Consider the following 20,480-nt stretch of genomic DNA (forward strand, 5'->3'; position numbering starts at 1 on the left):
CCCGAAACACAGCAAGTTTTTGCAAAGATGATGTCTTTTTGTCATTAAGTCCCGAAGCCCTGAAAACTATTGTGGAACAAGATGATTTAAATATATCAGAAACTGATCTGTATTTATCTGTTCTAAGTTGGGCAGAGCATAAGTATTTCGTAGATAATAATGAAGATAAGCCTGTGCTCACAAAAAAACATGACGTACCATTAAGTTTGCAAATGATGGAAAATAAGACATTTCATATTTTAAAAGTTGAACATTCAGATTCATTACAGCTGGAAGACGAAACCGAAAACATGTATTTTAAAGCCCTATCTGAATTAAATAGAGAAACTGAAGCTGACAATGAAAATAAACCTAAAGACTTTTGGATAAAGATTAGAAGTATTTTGGACGAAGCAGATGTAATAAAAAATATTAGATTCTTGGCTTTTGATCCTACTGAGTTTGCGTTTATGTTTGCAGAGAGCAAAATATTAACTGTTGATGAGGTAAGTGTAAAAAATCAAATGAAAAGAAAACAATTAAAAAACTTCAAATTTTCTCAAAAATCTAATTTTTTCAAAGTTTGGCATAGCTTTTATTAATGATATAGTTTTTGGTATGGGAAGTTCCAGCAATTTGCCTTAAGGCACGATGCCATGCACCACTAATATTATATTAATTTCTGGTACAACCCAGCTGCTTTTAGGCAATAATATTGTCATGTATTATTTTTCTTACTCATCATGATTACATTATATTCTAATATTGTCTAGGCTCAAAAAAAATTGAAATTTCAGGCAAATTACAGTTCTCACTTATCAAACTATTTTCAATGTCAATCAATGACATGTCGTTTTTTGCCATTTTTTCCTATTATTTCTATATATAAAATTTCTCTGTACGGGTATATGTAAAGATACTCCTCCTAAACGATTATTCAAATTTTGATAAATCTTTCTGAAGTTTCATAAGGGAATTTTTTAGGATGTAAATCAGAGTTTCTTAAACTTTTGTCATTTTGCAACCCAATTTATGAATGCGAGTTTCTTGATGACCCCATTTATGTTACAAGTTTTTTAATAACCCCACACAAAAATAAAAGAAAGAGAAATTAATATTTTTGGATGATTTATTTATTCGGTGACGATATACATATGAAAATACATAGTTTAAGAATTCTTTGTAAAAAATATAAAAATCCAGAAGTGATGTTATAGGATAATATATATACTTCAAATCTCTTGCAATCCCAAGACTTACCTACCCATTTGGGGTCGCGGTCCATAGTTTAGGAAGCCATGTAAATGATTATAAAAGTATAGTAACATTGTTGAAATAAATGGAAAAAATTGCAAAAGACGACATGCCATTGTTTGACATTGAAAATAGTTTGATAATAAGTGAGAATTGTCATCTGCCAGAAAATTCAATTTTCTTATGAGCCTAGACAATGTTAGAATATAATGTAATCATGATTATGAGTGAGAAAAATGATACATGAGAAGTAGCTGAGATGTGCCACAAATAAAAATAATACTATTGGCGCATGGCATTGTGCCCTAAGGCATATTGCTGGAACTTTCCGTACCGAAAACTAAATTTGTGAAAAAAGCTTTGCAAAACTTTGAAAAAATTAGATTTTTTGAGAAATCTTACACTGAACTCCTAAACGATTATTGGAATTTTGATAAATCTTTTTGAAGTTTGTTAAACAAATTGTTTAGGATTTATGTGATTATAAAAATATAGTAGTATTATAGAAGTAAATGAAAAAAACTGCAAAAAACGGCAAGTCATTGAAAAGGTGAGAAATGTCATCTGTCAGAAATTTCAATTCACTTATGAGCCTAGAATGTAATCATGATTATGAATGAGAAAAATAATATATGACATTATTATTGCTGACAAGCACCTGAGATGTGTCAGAAATTAAAATACTAGTGATGTATGGCATCGTGCCTTAAGGCAAATTGCTGGAACTTTCCATACCACAAATTAAATTTTTAAAAAAAGATTAAATATGTTTTAAACTTTGAAAAAAATAGATTTTTGAGAAATTATAAATATTGAAAAAAAAAATACTTTTTTGGAAAAAAACTTTTGGAAAAAAACTTTTTTTTAGTTTGAAATATTTTGGAAATTTCGAACTTTTTTTCAAAGCAATCGCACTGTTTTGCGTCTAGCGGACAAACGATGTTACGAAACCCATAGAAATGTAAAAAAATTGATACTCATTATTAAAATCCCCATAAAATATCTGATAATTTGATGTGCATATGTCCAATGATCATTTTTGACTTCAAAATGTCATTTTTTTTTACTAGATCTCCGAAACCGCTAGACCTGCCTTCCCAAAAATTTAATCAGTTCATCTTGTCAATACAAGTAAAATGATTTCTGAATTAATTAAATCGGACGCTCCGTTATCTCAAAAACTGAAGAATCTCCGAAACGGTTAGGCCTGCCTTTGCCCAAAACTAATCAGCACGTCTCCTTATCAGTAGGAATCGAATGTTTTTGTAATTACCCAAATCGGTTGATCCGTGTTCGCGAAATCGTCGACGAAAATTTGTATCCGCACACTCAAACACACATCAATTTTTTCTAAGGAATTCGCCAAAACGTTCAGAAACCTCTGAAACGTAAAGAGATATGAAAATTTTCATTTTCGATTTTTTTTTTGCGATTACTATAATTTACCCTACGAGAACTTAATATATAAGATATAGTATATGTTGGCAGATGAAATTATATAATTCAGTTAGACATATCAATTTCTTAAACTTATGCATGTCGTATTTTGCCTTACTTTACTAAATTATTTTACAATACAAAAAAATAAATCAAAAAATTATTTAGAAGTTTCATTGTGGCAAAAATTCTTTTGCTTGGCATTGGATATGAAATATTTAGTTAGTTGATCGTAGATTGAATAGTGCACATATGAATGGGATTTGACAAATTAATTCACTGAAAATATGAAATTAAGTAATAGTATTTATTAAATTATTACTAAGAAAAATGTAAATCAGATAATATAATTACTAAAAACCAGTTAAAATATGGTACGAGATTACACAAATTATTGGCAACATTATTGGAGCAATTGTTTTGAGTGTAAAAATCCAAGTAATATTGTACTTTTACCGCGGATACTATATATTAATTTTTTCTGAATTTGTTATATCGTTTAAAAGACTTCAATTTCTAATATAGTGTGGTAATTGAAACTCATGATTTTGTTTAAAGCAGTTCTACATTTATCATCGCTTATATTGATGTATATGCATTTTAGTGTGAAGAGTAATTTAAAAACCAATAATTATCATTTTTAGTTAACCGGTAAATATTAGTATAGGATATTAAAATGTTGTAGATGTGGGTCTGTTGGATCATCTAGTAAAAATTATATATTTCAAATATAATTTCTCTTTAGCTTTCAGATATTTTCTTGAATCACAATTCACCATCTCTACAACCACTTTCATCAGGGTTGAGCAATAACAGAACACCTCGTCAAGCTCAAAATAATAATCCCAAACTTTGTGTTCATGCAATTGTTATGTTCGATTTTGTATCGACCCACAAATTCTTTGAAACTCAATTACCATTTCCATATCCAGTGGTAGAAACATTTCGTATTGTATCTGAACAACCAATAATGCTGATGGCCATATTTTTAAAAGGGAAAGAAAGGTCAAGCACAAGTAAAAATAAGTATGATGACTGTTTACATGTTGATTTTTACAAGAAAACACCAGATTTAAAGGACCGTCAGTTATTTGCAACAGCACACTTTCACGGAAGGCGTAATTATGAAGAGCCTTTGACAATGACGATCGAATATGATTTTTGTGCAAGTGTTAATCCTCTTTTGCATCGAGGTAGTGAATTTGAAATTGAAATAATTGGTTTGAGTGTAGGGGCTTATGTTTGTGGGTTAACGAGGTCATTGTTAAGTGATGCGAATCCTTTTATTGTCCCTAAAGAAGAAATTCAGAAACAATTGACTGTCGGATTTGGGTTCTGCTTCAACATGGAAAAATTGAATAAATAGATACAAGAAGAGGTTCATTGTTGATTTTTCCTATGTATACTACCTAATTGTAAGTATAGCATACAAATGTTTTTCAAATGCTTCTGAACTTTTATGTAATAAAATATTTGTGTTAAAATATTTTAACGCTATAGCAATAGATTTTGAGTGAATTTGCTGTAACATATCTAATAAAAGTATATCCCTGTATATATGTTAAGACTTTATAATTGTATATTTATTGAAAAAACAAATTTGTAATAAAATTTATGGCCGCATAAGAGACCAATGTTATGACAAGGCTATGTTATCAAAAACTTTTCATACTAAATATTGACAAATCTATGTGCTTGCTGTGCAGTCAGGCGTATTTCTCAAGTTGTCAGATAGAAAACAAAACTTAGAAACCGCACAAATGTGAAAAAAAAACGATCTTAGATAACAGGGTCTTTCTGACTCAGCTTCATAACATACGAGTGACATTGCAGTTTATGTGCGAAACGCCTGAATGCACAGCAAATACGAGGTGTGTTCAAAAAGTACCCGGAATTTTTAAATTTCGCGGGTCTGGAGTGTCTGATTGTCAAAAATTTTTTTTTATTGTGTTGGTATACATGCCCCTAAAGTATGATGAAATTTTTAGCTATATTCACTGTTTACTTTGTCTGTGGTAGTCGCTAAGGTTCGACGTGTTTTTCTGAGCTCGGCGATTTTTACAATGGAAGAATTGAAAAGTCAAAGAATTTGTATTAAATTTTGCGTAAAAAATGAAATAAAGTGTAACAAAGTGTGTGAAATGTTACAAAAAGCCTATGGTGAGTCTGCTATGAAAAAAACAAGTGTTTACGAGTGGTATAAGCGTTTCCAAGATGGCCGCGAAGACGTTGAAGATGACGAACGCTCCGGTCGACCCAGCACGTCAACAAACGATGAAAATGTGAAAGAAGTGGAAAAATGGTTATGAATGATCGCCGAATCACAATTAGAGAAGTTGCTGATGAAGTTGGCAAAAAATTCATTCCAAAACTGCTAAATTTTGACCAAAAAAGCAATCGCATGAACATCGCTCAAGAGCTGTTAAATGACGTCAACAACGATCCAAGTTTGCTTGAAAGGGTCATAACTGGTGATGAAACATGGGTGTACGGTTATGATGTCGAAACCAAAGCCCAATCGTCCCAATGCAAGAGCCCAGGTGAGCCAACACCGAAAAAAGCACGTCAAGTTCGATCGAATGTCAAGGTTTTGCTTACTGTTTCTTTGATTATAACGGCATAGTGCATCAAGAGTTCTTACCACAAGGTCGTACGGTTAATAAGGAGTATTACCTTGAAGTGATGCGACGTTTGCGTGAAGCAATCCGAAAAAAACGCTCCGATTTATGGAAAAACAATTCATGGCTGTTGCACCACGATAACGCACCTGCTCACTCGTCGTTGCTTGTTCGTAATTTTTTGGCCAAAAACAATACCGTAGTCATGCCCCAACCTCCATATTCACCAGATATGGCTCCGTGTGACTTTTTCCTATTCCCAAAGTTGAAGAGACCCATGAAAGGACGGCGGTTTTCCTCGATTGAAGAAATAAAGGCCGAATCGCTGAGAGTGCTCAAGGACATATCAAAAAGTGAATATCAAGGGTGCTTTGAAAATTGGAAAAACGCTGGCATAAGTGTATTATATCTGGGGGGGACTACTTTGAAGGGGACCACATTAATGTAGACGAATAAATAAATATTTTTTTGAAAAAACGAAAATTCCGGGTACTTTTTGAACAGACCTCGTACATGACATTTTGACAATATTCAGTATGATTATTGTAGCATAATGTATGCTAGTTGGAGCGTAACATGGCCTTGCCATAACATTGGTCTGTTATGCTGCAAAATCGGTCCATTAGATAGAAACCTAACCTAGAAAACGCACAAATGCCAAAATAACGATCTTAGATAACAGGGACTTTCTGGCCCAGCTTCATAACACACGAGTAACGTTACAGTTTATGCGTAAAACGCCTGAACGCACAGCAAATACATGATATTTTGACAATATTTAGTATGATTCACAGGCATATTGTGAGCAAGTTGGAGCGTAACATGACCTTGCCATAACATTTTTCTGATACAGTGCTGAATCGACAAAAAATCACAAGATATTATTCGGTGGAGGGAGGGGTATAGTAAGATATTACGTGTATATATTTTTTATCTCAATTTTTTAAAAAAAATTCCATACGTTTAAAAAAAATCTAAAATTTTACAACTTTTTCTTTTTTCTTAACTAAAAATACACGTGAAGTTTGTTGGTGGATGGGAAGGGGTTAGTTTTGAATATCACCAAGGGGAAGGGGGGTAGTTCAAAATTAAATAATTAAAAAAAATTAAATTAAATTAAAAAATCGATTACGTGATTAATGGACGCCCCGTTAAGTACATCTTTTCTTTGAGTAAGTAATATAACATTTCGACTTTCACTGTTTTATCCATTTTTATATTTTCTAGGTCTAATAAAAAAAGGATCTGGCACAGGATATATGTATAATATATCTATTTTTTGGAGGCTTACTGAACTGTAAAAAGCATTCAATTCTCATTGATAGGGGATCGCGATTAGTTTTCTGCAAAGGCAGGTCCAGCCGCTTTAGGGATACGGAGCAATAAATAGGTAAATCTTATATTTGTTTATGTATAGGTAAATCTCAGTTCTTATAGGTTTATATGTACTTGTTCATCTATGTGGGTAAGGTACACATGTATCAGGAAGATTTTGTATCTTGTCTTAATGAAATATGCAATTTACAACTAGTTCCTTTTCGTTGTCAAAGAAATTTTTTCTTAGCAACTTTCCTGAATCCTTGTATTTCTTTCTACAACTAAAGCTAAAGAATGTTTTTTAAATTTTTGAGATCGGGTGTGTCCATTTTTTTAAAAAAACGTCGAATGAATGTTTAATTTTGTTTAACACAGACATACGGGTTCCTAATTTTGATCTCAAAACGCCGACAAAATATAAAATTATCAAATCGGATTTTGTGGCAAAAAAAGAGATAAGAGATTCTGTTTATTAACTTTGCGTGGAGTAAGTTGTTGTAATCGTCCAGAAATCGAAATTGATAATTTTTGAATTTTTTCACTTTTTGAGATTTTCTGAACATTTTGGCATACCTCAGAAAAAATATGTGTGTGTGTGTTAATGTGTGGAGACAATTTTTTGTCCACGTTTTCGGACGCACGGGTCAACCGATTTGAATGATTAAAAAAGCTTTCGATTTCTGATGATAGGGAGATGTGCTGATTAGTTTTTGGCAAAGGCAGATCCAGACGTTACGGAGATACGAAGCAAAGAGTGCAGAAATCGAGTTTTTGGGAGAACGGAGCATCCGATTTGAATGATCTAAAAAACTATCAATTCGTGATGACGGGTAGAAGTGGTGATTAGTTTTTGGCAAAGGCAGTCCAGTCGTTTTGGAGATACCGAGTTAAATGTGCAAATAATTGCAGTTTTTGAGATAACTGAACATCCAGTTTGAATGATTCATACAAGTTTCTGCTTGTGTTAACAAAACAATTAGTTTTGATTTTTTTTTCTTTATTTCAAAATAAATTTTTTTTCCAAAAAAAATTTGTTTTTGTATATCGAAAATAATTCGGATTTTAATTTGAATTCTAGCTAAAGGTCTAAAGCTCTATTATATACTTTAAATGATTAATTTTAACTTTGCAACTCAGTTTATATAATTCTTACAAATATTCGACAATGCCCTTTATTTTAAATCTGATTAAGTTTTGTTTATTTACGTTTCTGTAAATATATTTTGGTACGGTACGGGAAGTTCCAGTAATTTGCTAAACGCACGATGCCATACACCCACATATACCTATAGGTAAATAAGCATACACCACTAGTTTATCTTTTATCTAGGCGGTATTGAGTCCTACATACCCAGACAAAAGACCAGTCTGGAATGCATAAATGCATTTCCTTCGCTATACAAAAAAAAAAAACATTAGTATATCTATTATTATAAAAGCTAACATAAATCATCATGAGGCTGAACCATTCCAGAAGGACTTTCTTCAAGCAACATCAATTTCAGTTACTATACCATCGCATAACCAGCTAGTATTATCAGCTATCTACTGTCCGCCTAAACACAGGATTACCGAAGATCAGTTTATAAATTTTTTTAATACGCTGGGCAGTTCATTTATAGCGGGAGGAGATTATAATGCTAAGCACACATTCTGGGGTTCTAGACTGATCACACCCTAGGGTCGAGAACTTTATAAATCGATGGAAAAAAACAATCTTAAGTCAATATCCACCGGCGAGCCTACTTATTGGCCAACAGATCTTAACAAATCCCCGATCTAATAGATTTTTTCATAACTAAAGGCGTTAACAATAATTGTTTAGATATCAAATCAAATTTAGATTTAAATTCTGATCATTCGCCAATTATTCTGTAATATTCTACAACTACAGAAGTAAATAAAGACTCATATTTTCTCACAAGTAGATTTACTAATTGGTCATTATTCCAAGAGATAATTGATGAAAAAATTTCTTGCAACATACCCCTTAAAAATGAACAGGATTTAAACTTGGCGATAACAAACTTCACAATTCTACTATCATCAGCAGCTCAAAAATCTACTATACATTCAAATGCAAGTAGCAAATCTAATTATCCTATTAACATTAAAAAAATTATAGCTCAAAAACGCAAATTGCGAAAAATATGGCAAACCACAAGATCACCGACCGATAAAAACAAATTTAACTGTGCCTGCAGGAATCTAAAGACTTTATTATATGAATATAAGAATGAATACCTTAAAAATTATTTAACTAATCTCTCATCCACTAAAGACACAATTATTCTCTTTGGAAGGCAACGAAGAGATTAAAAAGGCCGATAGTACATATACCTCCAGTGCGTAAACTTGATGGTTCCTGGGCAAGAAGTTCAGAAGAAAAATCGGAAGAATTTTCAGAACACTTGAAAAATACATTCCAGCCTCATCCCCGCAGTTGCAACGTAAATGATGAAGATTTTATTCATAATTGTTTACAGAATGAATCTATACCAGGCCAAATAGTAAAACGCATAACGGTGACCGAATTGAAAAATTATGTCAAGGCTGCAAATCCTAATAAATCTCCTGGACCAGATAAAATTACGATAAAAATGATAAAAGAACTGCCAGAAAGGGATTTAGATTATTAACAATAATATTCAATTCAATTCTTAGATTAAAAGTGTTCCCTCAAGCTTGGAAAATAGCTAAATAATTTTTATACCTAAACCTGGGAAAGATCCTCATTTATTGTCTTCCTATAGACCAATAAGCCTACTTCCTTGTGTTTCGAAGATATTTGAAAAATTATTACTCCAACGCATTAAGTCAGAATTATTGAATCAAAACCTAATTCCAAATCACCAATTCGGCTTTAGAGAACAACACTCAACCATAGAGCAGGTACATCGCCTAGTAAATATAATTAACGAATCGTTCCATGCAAAAAATATTGTTCGGCTGTGTTTTTAGACGTTGCGCAAGCTTTGACAAAGTATGGCACACTGGTTTGTTGTACAAACTAAAACTCTGTTTATCAGAACCGATATTTTCAATAATAAAATCGTTTCTTGAAAATAGGGAATTTTTCGTCAACATTAACAACGAGGAGTCGACCAGAAGAAAGATCCTTTCTGGGGTGCCCCAAGGAAGCGTCCTTTCTCCAACTCTATTTCTTATATACACAGCGGATTTTTCTTTATACTCCGGAACAAGCGTGTCGACATTTGCTGACGATACATGTATCATTGCCTCCAATAAAGATCCCGCAATAGCTTCGCAGCTATTACAAGAACATCTAGATATTGCTACAAAATGGCTTTCTTTATGGAGAATTATGACAAACGGCTCAAAATCTACGCATATCACATTCACGCTGCGTACTGGTATATGCCCTGCAATTAAGTTAAATGGACAGGAAATCCCAGTAAAAGATAGCGTAAAATATCTCGGAATACACCTAGACACAAAATTGAACTGGAGAGTTCACATTAACAAGAAAAAACAGCAGATTGATGAACTATTCAAAAAACATTACTGGCTACTAAATAAACGTTCCGAACTGTCGACGAATAACAAGTTAATTATTTATAAATGTATTTTTAAACCAGTGTGGCCTTATGGGATTCAACTATGGGGCACTGCCAAAAAAACCAATCTACAGATTATTCAGCGAGTGCAGAACAAGATCATAAGGCAGGCACTGTATGCACCTAGGTACGTTCCCAACTGGCTGATTCACCAGGACAGCAACATAATGACAGTAAATGAAGAAATTCAACAAAAAACAAACAACTACAAAAAAAAAATAGACGAGCACCCAAATTACTTGGCCAACAAAGTATACTCAGAAGCGCGCCCAACAAGATTAAAACGAAAAATTCCAAACGATTTTATAAATTTGTAATTATTATTATTTATTATATATTATTATTATTATTATTGTTATTATTGTTGTTATTATTGTTGTTATTATTATTATTATTATTACTATTATTATTTTATTATTATTATTATTATTATTATTATTATTATTATCTTACTATTTCTATTATTGTTATTTTGTTATATTTTATTATTTTTCTAGTATTATTTTATTATTCTGAAATTTATTTCTATTATTTATTAATCTTATTTTTATTATTATTTGCTTATATTTTACATTAAATCATACTACGGATATTATTTTCATGTGAATTTTATCCTTTGCTCTTTTATTTATTTAAATTTATATTATTATTTATCAATATTACTTAATGTTAATAAATTAGCAGTTGTAATAATTATTGAAATTAAAAAAAAATAAAAAAAAATTAGTATATCTATGGATCGTAAAAAGTAGAGAGTCTATGGACTGAAATTACTTTTTGAAAAAATTCGTGTGTGATCATCTTTATATAAAGTTTGTGTCTCTCTGCGCCCTCATTTGAATATGTCAACGTGACAGTTGTGACATTTTACATTGCGTCAAATTTATTTGTAAAAATAAAATTGAGCAATGCCACGCATTAAAATTCGATCAACTTTATAATATTTATGTAACTAAATTAATTAATTATTAGAAAATACAAAAAACAAGCAATGGTGACGTAGTTATTATAATTAAATTAGAAAGATATAACAAAGGCTAGTGTGTGATTGGTTTCGTGTATTGGATTTGTTGAAATTAAATTATTTCTATTAAAATGACGGGGACTACACCAGGAGAGACTGTTACCGAAGGCCACACAGTGTATTCAAAGTTGCAAGTGCTCTATTTTACGGTTTTGCATCTTTTATGATCACTGTAGTCAATAAAACGATTCTAACCTCTCATCATTTTCCATCGTTCCAAGTTTTAGGACTAGGACAGATGATGGCTACGATTATTTTATTGTTCTGCGCCAAGAATTTGTCAATAGTCAAGTTCCCTGATTTTGAAAAGTCCACGTTCAGGAAGATCTTCCCATTACCTTTTATTTATCTAGGTAACATGGCCTTCGGTCTTGGAGGCACACAGTTTCTGAGCTTGCCCATGTTTACGGCTTTAAGAAGATTCTCAATACTTTTCACAATGATTTTGGAGCTTAAGATCTTGAAGATATATCCTAATAAAGGTGTGCAGATCAGTGTGTATGCTATGGTCTTCGGAGCCCTGTTAGCAGCCAGTAGTGACTTATCATTCAGCTACATCGGTTATTCGTACGTTATGCTGAATAATATATTCACTGCTGCCAATGGAGTGTATATGAAGAAGAAGTTAGATGCTAAAGACTTAGGAAAGTATGGCTTAATGTTTTATAATGCTTTATTCATGCTTGGACCGTCCGTAGCCTTAGCATATTGCACTGGAGATATCGATAAGTCTTTGCAATATGAACATTGGGACGATATGTTTTTCTTAGTACAATTTTTATTATCCTGCGTTATGGGTTTTGTTTTAACCTACAGCACTATTTTATGTACTCATTACAACAGTGCGTTGACTACGACAATTATTGGCTGTTTGAAAAACATTTGTGTCACTTATTTGGGTATGATAATAGGTGGTGACTATGTTTTTTCGTTTGTGAACTTTCTAGGAATCAATGTGAGTGTTCTTGGGAGTCTTTTATATACTTATGTTACATTTAGAAGAAAAGAACCTGTTGCAAAACAACAAGCAAAGATTGAATCAGTTTGAGAGGAAATTTTTGTACAGATCTGTAATATTTTTTACCAAAACAAGTTTTTGAAAATTTAAACATATTGTCTGTGAGTATTTAGGATTTTACTAAAACAAAAACGAGAATGTCTATGAAATATAAACAACCTATATTTATTAATAAATTCGTTTATCTATATAATTTTTGTGGACATTCTCGTCAGCATGAAAAAATAGCGAACTGAACTCTATTAACACTTGTAAATAATAAAACATGCAAACATTTTGAGAAAAAACTCAATTTGTTTGCAAATTGGCCAAAAACTTGAGAAATTTGCTAAATTATAAAATAATTATGCATTTAGATAGATTATTATATAATTCACTCCTACCACTCGGCTGTCCCTCTGAGAGGACTACGTAACTGGGAGTTCGTGTGCCTTTTCTGAGGTACTCGGAAGTTTTTTTACACAATGACTTAGTTTGTACTGACTAGATCAGGGATGAGCAACACGCGGCTCGCGGGCTTTTTAAGGCATTTTGAATATCTTTCTGCGGCCAGCCAAGTAGAATTTTATTTATTTCATCAACTTTCATCCATCAATCAATTTTTATAATGTATTAATTTGTTGTTGCAGTAATTTATGAAATATTTTTTTTTTTTCATTTAGTATTTTTATATTTAATGTTTATTTGCATATATCAACGGCGCCGCCGCCGCTCAGCGACAGTATTGTTAGTGTTTGTATTTTTGTTCAGTTTACATAATATGATATGAAGAAATGATTTTGTTATTGCATATATATAATAATTTAAACTTTATCGATTTTTGACATTATAAATGGACACGTGAGGAACTCTTTTTTCAATATTCATAGGACATATTATTGTTATATGTTTATGTTAAAAATTATTATTAAGTACAGCCTGCTATTTAATTTAAAAAATTCAATAAGACCCGTGAGTTATAAAGGTTGCTCATTCTTAGAGAATTTATTCAGTGATAAGACAGTAATATTCTCTTTACAAAATTTGTTATTAGTTATTTTCATAGTATTTTTTTTACTCTTTTTATTATTAATCTTTTGTTCTACAGTAAAATGACCAAGCTTAAAATGAAACTTTTATCAAAAAAGACAGAGACCATAGACCTTACACTACATGGACTGCTAGTCGAGCGCAAAATAAGTGTCAAAAGATTGAAGGGGACTGTGACGTCACTGAATGAACGGGCGTTGCCGACAATCGTGGAAGACTCCCGATTGATTAAATGTTATATGTCATGTGCTTAACCTAAAATTAAACGTCTATGCATAGAACTTATAACATTTTCTTATCAATGCCTTATAATTAGGCTTGCACCGAATATTCGGTTACTATTCGGTATTCGGCATATTCGGCACCTTTTTTGATATCGGCCGAATAGTAACCGACTATTCGGCCGAATACCGAATAGTTAAAATCAAAGAAACCGCCGCCGCCGCCCAGCGAAAATATTGTGTGTGTTTCATATTTTATATATATATATAATAAAGAGTTTGCGATGGATCTGCATATTTGGAAGTCTATAATTTACATAATATGATATGAAGAAATGAAATACAATCGTTATTGTATTTTGTATATTTAATAATTGACTATTGTGATTATAAATAAACACGTTAAGAACTCTTTTTTCAATATTCAAAGGACACGTTATTGTTATATGTTTATGTTATTTGTCAAAAATCATTCAACGATTACAAGCCCGTGTTATGTCTAAATTCAATAAAGTCATTCATTATATTCAATCTAAGCATTTCTAAATAAAGAGATATCATAAGCTTTTTATCGCAAAACATGCGAACAATATTTTTGGTCCTTATTTTCCAAATAAGAAAGAGTAACTAGTCGTTGCAAGCCTGGGCATAAAAATTCAATATACATGTAGTACGTTAGTAATATAACAACTGCAAATAGTAATTACTTTACGAACGAGTTTAGGCGAATATTCGGTATTGGGTTTCTGAAGCATGCCGAATATTCGATATTCGGCATTTTGCCGAATATACTATTCATTGCAAGCCTACTTATAATATATAAACCGATTTTAACAGGTGAATTCGATTTTATGTACATTTATTTCACAGAGGAAATATTAATAATATATTTTCTTACAAAATTATCAGTCCACAATTCCCAATATATTATTGAAACAATATTATCACAAATAATATTTGAATCAAATTAACTATTATGAAAAATATTATTATATATTATTTATATCATCTCTTATAAAATTATCAGTTCACACAATCGCAATTATTATTACATTATTAAAATAAAACACATGACATATGACATTTAATCAATCTGGAGTGTTCCACGATTGTCGGCAACGCTCGTTCACTAAGTGACGACACAGTCTCCTTCTACCTATTGATACCTTATAAAATGAAAAACATATGGGGACTAGCAGTCCATGTAGTGTAAGGTCGATGACAGAGATACATAAAAACGATCTGTTACAACTTTCTGTAAAATGTTAAAAAAACTGTCACTGTGCTAATTAATTATAACGACATTGGTTTCAACCCTTATGAAAATTGCTATAAACTTTAACATTCTGCCGAAAATAAATTTAGATATTATTGTAAATGTATGTTCTTCATAGTCCACAAATTCATTTAAAACTAATTGCCTAACATACACCATAATATCAAGTTTACAGAAGGCACGTTTTTGTCAGAATGCGGCACCGAGTTCCTAGTAAATTATTTTTGAATCAGTGCCGAGTGGTGAGGACTAATCTTACAAGAAAAACTTTGAATTTACTCGTCTGTGATGGGGATAGAGTTAATAATAAAAATTATAGTGTTTTCTGTCATTGTGTTGTAATGATCTAGTGGTTAAGTGATCGGTCCATAGACAGTATAATACATGAAGTATAAGTTTTTTATAATGTGTTAATTTGTTGTTGCAGTATTTTTTTTTAATTTAGTATTTTATTATAATTATGTATTATAATGTTTATTATGGCGCCGCCGCCGCTCAGCGATAGTATTGTTGGTGCTTGTATTTGGAAGTGTTCAGAGTACATAATATGATATGAAGAAATGATTACGTTATTATATATATTATATATATATATATATATATATAATAATTTAATCTTTATCGACTTTTGACATTATAAATGGACACGTGAAGAACTCTTTTTTCAATATTCAAAGGACATGTTATTGTTATATATTTATGTTAAGACTCATTCAACTGTTACAAGCATGTGCTTACAAGCTTGGCTATTTTAGTTTTCTGGCCTGGATAGCATGCTAGATTTTATCGCGTTAGATTTTATGACAGTTTTTCAAGCCGTTCAAATCATACTTGCTTGCTCTGAGCCAGATTTGTATTAGCTTGCTAGACTTTTAAATGTGATGAACCACATGCCAAAATACTGCTATTCTATTGGTTCGAGCGAACGAATTCATCCACAAAAATAGCGTTCAAAGTCCAAATCACACGAAGCTTGTTTCGTTGATTTTTTGGTCTGCTGGCGAGTTAGAATCTGGTTATGGAAAAGTTAGAAGTGCGCTATTTTTGAAGATGAATTTGTTGGTTTGAACCAATAGGGAGGCAGTATTTGGTCATGTAGTTTATAATATTTAATAAACTAGCAAGCTGAAATAAATCTTACTCAAAAATCTAAACAACTCACATAAAAATTAAGCATGCTGTGAGCCAGCCCAGAAAACAAATGTCGTGCGATTCGAGTTTTATTCATAGGTCTATAATCCATCCACAAAAATAGCGCAAGTTCTAATATCAAAATCTCGCTTGCTAGAAACAAATGGAGATTGATACGATGTCATTTTGCCAACTTGATAACCAGCATGCCATCTTACTCACCAAACAAAGCAAGTGCTGTGTGAACGGGCCTTAAGGTCTATGGATCGGTCTCCTCTCCTAATTTCAATATATTTTATGCTAGTAATTGTTTTTTACAATCATGCTAGTGTTTAAACAGTTGGTTAAAACAGTGTTTAAACTCGGTATAATTAATTTTTAAATATAATAAAATTAGAAGCCCATCGCCCTAACCACTAGATCATCCCAACCATAGATAAAAGAAGCATAAATAGATCACAAACACCGCTGCTTTTTTATTACCTCAAATTTTATATCGTTTCCACACTCCATAGGGGCGCCACTAACTGTAGCACGTAAATTTACCCATAGGTTTAATTCCAGATAAGATTTATGTAAATATACTAGATGACCCGACAGACGTTGTCCTGTACCCACGTCTACAATTCAAAAGTTCCAAATTTTTAATATATGCAATTTTGGACTTATTACGTTATTTTTTAAACTAAATTATATAATTTCATCTTTCAAAAATTTACTGTTGACTCAAAATACATTATTTTAATTTCTGGCACATCTCAACTGCTTTTCGGCAATAATAATGTAGACATTACATTTTTCGTGTATATTATACTCTAATATTATCTAGGCTCATAATTTCAGTTAAATTCAAATTTCAAAAGAATTGATATTTCTAGCAGATTACAGTTCAAATGTTTTCAATGTCAAACAATGATAAGTGTTTTTTGTAATTTTTGCCATTTATTTCTACAATATTACTATAGATTGGTCGTTCATTAAATCTTAAAAAAATTTTTTGGCTAACTCTAAAAAGAATTATCAAAATCCGAATAACCGTTTAGGAGAAGTATCAAATCATACACCAGTACAGAAGAATTTTATATATAAGATAATATAGAAAATATAAACCTAAGTAATTTGAAAACAAGTTATACGCGTATACAATACATTTTTAAGCATTTGTATTATTGTAACAAAATCAGTTCTTTAAAAAGAGTCACCACTCTTTATGCACAGTAGACCTCTCTATTGAGTGCGGAAAATACTAAAACAGGGTAAGCACATTTGTTATGTGTTATACATAACGACTGAAAACACTATAATTTTCTAATCAAAACACTTCTCATAGGCCTATAATAATTTAAAATGGAATTCTGTCTCACTATCGAGTCTATCACTAAGTTTCATCAACATCCCAGATGAGTAAATTTGTGTGGAGTTTTCTTGTAAAAAATATATAAATATATAAAATATTTAAAGCCATTATTTGTATTATAGTACAAACAGGGCCATACATAGTTCCCTTTCTTTTTTTTCAAAATAATTTTAAAAATTGTTATAAATTATAACAATTGTAAAGCCAAACTATTTGTATATAATTCTTATCGTTGTTAGTCCAGTCATTACAGTAAGTTTACCTCGGAGTTCGAGGTACCCAACTGTAAGTCTTTAAATACTTGTATATTGACACCCTGAAGTTGTCTCAAAACCTACATATGGTATTGACACCGTACCATTCGAGATACCCAGCTATAAGTCTGTAAATACTTGTATATTGACACCCTGAAATTGTCTCAAAACCTACATATGGTAGGGTGTCAATACCATATGTAGGTTTTGAGACAACTTTAGGGTGTCAATATACAAGTATTTACAGACACACAGCTGGGTAATCTCGAATTCCTAGATTCTTAAATGGCTGGACTATGTAGTTTACTCCATTTTCAGTATAATTGGCATTATAAACTTCGATTTGTATTATTCTTACCAAATTTAAACTTTAAGTTATAGATGTAATTTTAGATTTGTTAATTTGAAATGTTGTGATTATTTTAAAATCCTGCATAAAAACCAAATATAGGTGTAATTTGTGTTAGGCGCCATAATTTTATTGTGATTTTAAATAATCGATTAATTATAGATATTCTTAATTATATATTAGAGCGGATCGATTTGTATGGGTCAAAAAATGTCGCTTAGGCACATATGATTTTCGGATACTAGAGATCAAACTAAGATACTTTGCTAAAGAAACCAAACTAAGATACTTTGCATTGGCCCAAAAATTACAAAACTAGTGGGGGTCGGTATACATTTGGACGCGATTGGGGCCCTCTAAATGGGTCAAAACGGTGTTCGAAATTTGACCTTAATCTTTGGGTTAATGCCCGGGACGGACATCTGAATTCATTTTAGAGGTATTACAAAATTAGTAGGGGTCGGTCATACATTTGGACGCGATTGGGGCACTCTAAATGGGTCAAACGGTTTTTCGAAATTTGACCCCAATCTTTGGGTCAATGCCCGGGACATCTGAATTCATTTTAGAGGTATAGTTTCTTCAGCAAAGTATCTTATTTTGATCCCTAGTATCCAAAAATCATATGTGCCTAAGCGACTATTTTTGACTCATACAAATTGACCCGCTCTAATATATTATTATATTATGTTCTTTATTTTAAGTAGTTTATTGTTACATGTTCCTGATTTTAATATATTCATACTCTATATGTTTATCTGAATAAAAAATGTTATCTCGAATTCTTCTCGTATTCGTTTAATTTCAACTATCCTTTTCCTCGGCATTATTAACTTTCTGAAGTTTATGTTTTCATAAAAAAAATCCGATTAGCTAATTTTATGTCTTCTCGACGTTTCAAGCACTTCTGAATAGAATGAGACCAAATTTGGAAAAAGTAGGTTTTGCGATTCAAAATTATTATTAACCTCGATATTATTAACTTTCCAAAGTTTATTTTTTCATTAAAAAAAATCCGATTAGTTAATTTTATGTCTTCTCGACGTTTCAAGCCGTTCTGAATCGAATGAGACTACATTTGGGAAAAGCATGTGTGTTTTGCGATTCAAGATTGTGAGCTAAAACGTGGATGAAAGGTCTTACACATTTTGGCTAATTACAAAAAACGGCTCGACCGATCGTCGCACAAAACTCACTAACGATAGTCTTTTATTTTAAATTTTTGAATTTGTTTCTGAGAAAACTGAAAACTGAAAACTGACTTCTGAAACTTTCTGAGAAAATATTTCTGAAATCGGTTCAGGCGTTTTCGAGAAAACATTGATCAAAGGTCTAATTTTGAAAAACGCCAGAAAAACGTCACTAATTTTTGCACACTTTGACGAATTTTTAAAATTAAACGACTTGTCTCACGGCCTTAATATTTCAGTATGATCTAGAAGACCATGATATCTATCATCAAAAAAAAAATTCATTAAAATCGTCGAAAAAATATTTTTCAACAGTTAATTACAAGAACTTGTGCCAGCGAATCTTTACCAAAAACTTAATCAGGTCGGTTCTCAACCAATATCTATCGAACGGTTTTTGAGTTTTCAAAATTGATTCAGAATTGCGAGCCTAAACGTAGACTTTTTTCAGTTTTTTGCTATTTGCGAGGAAACGGCTTGGCTTATCGTCGCGTAAAATTGTTATGCGCTAGTCCTCTTCGAGATACATCGAATTGCTTCTAAATTTGTGAAATAGGTGCAGTCGTTTTTGAGAAAACGTCGATTTACGGCAAAAAATCTGATGATGCACATGCACACACACACACAAACTTTTTCTAAATTTGGTCTCATTCGATTCAGAATGGCTTGAAACGTCGAGAAAACAAAACTAGCGAATCGGATTTTTTTATGAAAACATACACTTCTGCTTCGGCAAGTTAATAAGACACAATATAAATTATGTAAACCAATTTCTAAAATAACTAGTGGAGCGCATGGCATCGTGCCTTAAGGCAAATTGCTGGAACTTCTCGTTTTTGAAAAAAAATTACTCTGAAAAATTAGATTTTTGAGAAACTATAAATTTTTGACAAAAATTTACTTTTCTTTGAAAAAAAGACTTTTTGAAAAAAAGTGTATTTTGGAATATTTTGGAAATTCTGAACTTTTTCAAAATTCAAAGCAATCGTACTGCTTTAACTGGATAGAGACGAAATATCGAAGCGCGTAAGCGCCGCGTCGCCGTTCAACGGATAAGCATTGGTACGGAACCCATAGGAATGTAAACAAAATTTATACTTATTGTTAAAATCTTTATAAAATATCTTATAATTTGATGTGTTTATGTCTAATGATCATTTTTAACCGCCAGATGCATTTTTTTTTTACTTTTTTTACTAGATCTCCGAAACCGCTAGATCTGCCTTTATGAAAATTTGATCAGTTGTTCATATTGTTAATAAAAGTGAAATGTTTTTTGAATTATTCAAATCGGACGCTCCGTTCTCTTAAAAATTGAGTTACCGTTTTTTGGCACTTTTTGCCCCATATGTTCGGAACGGCTAGATCTGCCTCCACGAAAAACTAATCAGCACGTTTCCTTATCAATACGAATCGAATGTTTTTTGAATTATTCAAATCGCTTCATC

The 20,480-nt window shown here is 31.7% G+C and overlaps 1 protein-coding gene across 1 annotated transcript; it reads left to right on the forward strand.

Moving 5' to 3' along the window:
- The first annotated feature begins 9,930 nt into the window (after positions 1-9,930).
- Positions 9,931-12,302, forward strand: LOC113391328 (UDP-sugar transporter UST74c-like). Its single transcript, XM_026627273.1, has 3 exons — positions 9,931-9,979; positions 10,205-10,310; positions 11,298-12,302. Exons 1-3 carry the CDS (start codon positions 9,931-9,933, stop codon positions 12,253-12,255), a joined length of 1,113 nt encoding a protein of 370 aa, XP_026483058.1. The 3' UTR covers positions 12,256-12,302.
- Positions 12,303-20,480: the final 8,178 nt, after the last annotated feature.

The sequence above is a fragment of the Ctenocephalides felis genome, unplaced genomic scaffold (assembly GCF_003426905.1).
Source record: "Ctenocephalides felis isolate EL2017-DRISC unplaced genomic scaffold, ASM342690v1 CF-g0.4_SCAFFOLD_00845, whole genome shotgun sequence".
Lineage (NCBI taxonomy): Eukaryota > Metazoa > Arthropoda > Insecta > Siphonaptera > Pulicidae > Ctenocephalides > Ctenocephalides felis.

What these genes read in the sequence shown, in the direction of transcription:
- LOC113391328 (XM_026627273.1), top strand. Translation starts at nt 9,931, where the DNA reads ATGACAAACGGCTCAAAATCTACGCATATCACATTCACGCTGCGTACT. An exon ending in CACATTCACGCTGCGTACTG is followed by an intron (nt 9,980 to 10,204) that starts GTATATGCCCTG and finishes TTTTTAAACCAG; the next exon opens with TGTGGCCTTATGGGATTCAA. An exon ending in CAGGCACTGTATGCACCTAG is followed by an intron (nt 10,311 to 11,297) that starts GTACGTTCCCAA and finishes GGACTACACCAG; the next exon opens with GAGAGACTGTTACCGAAGGC.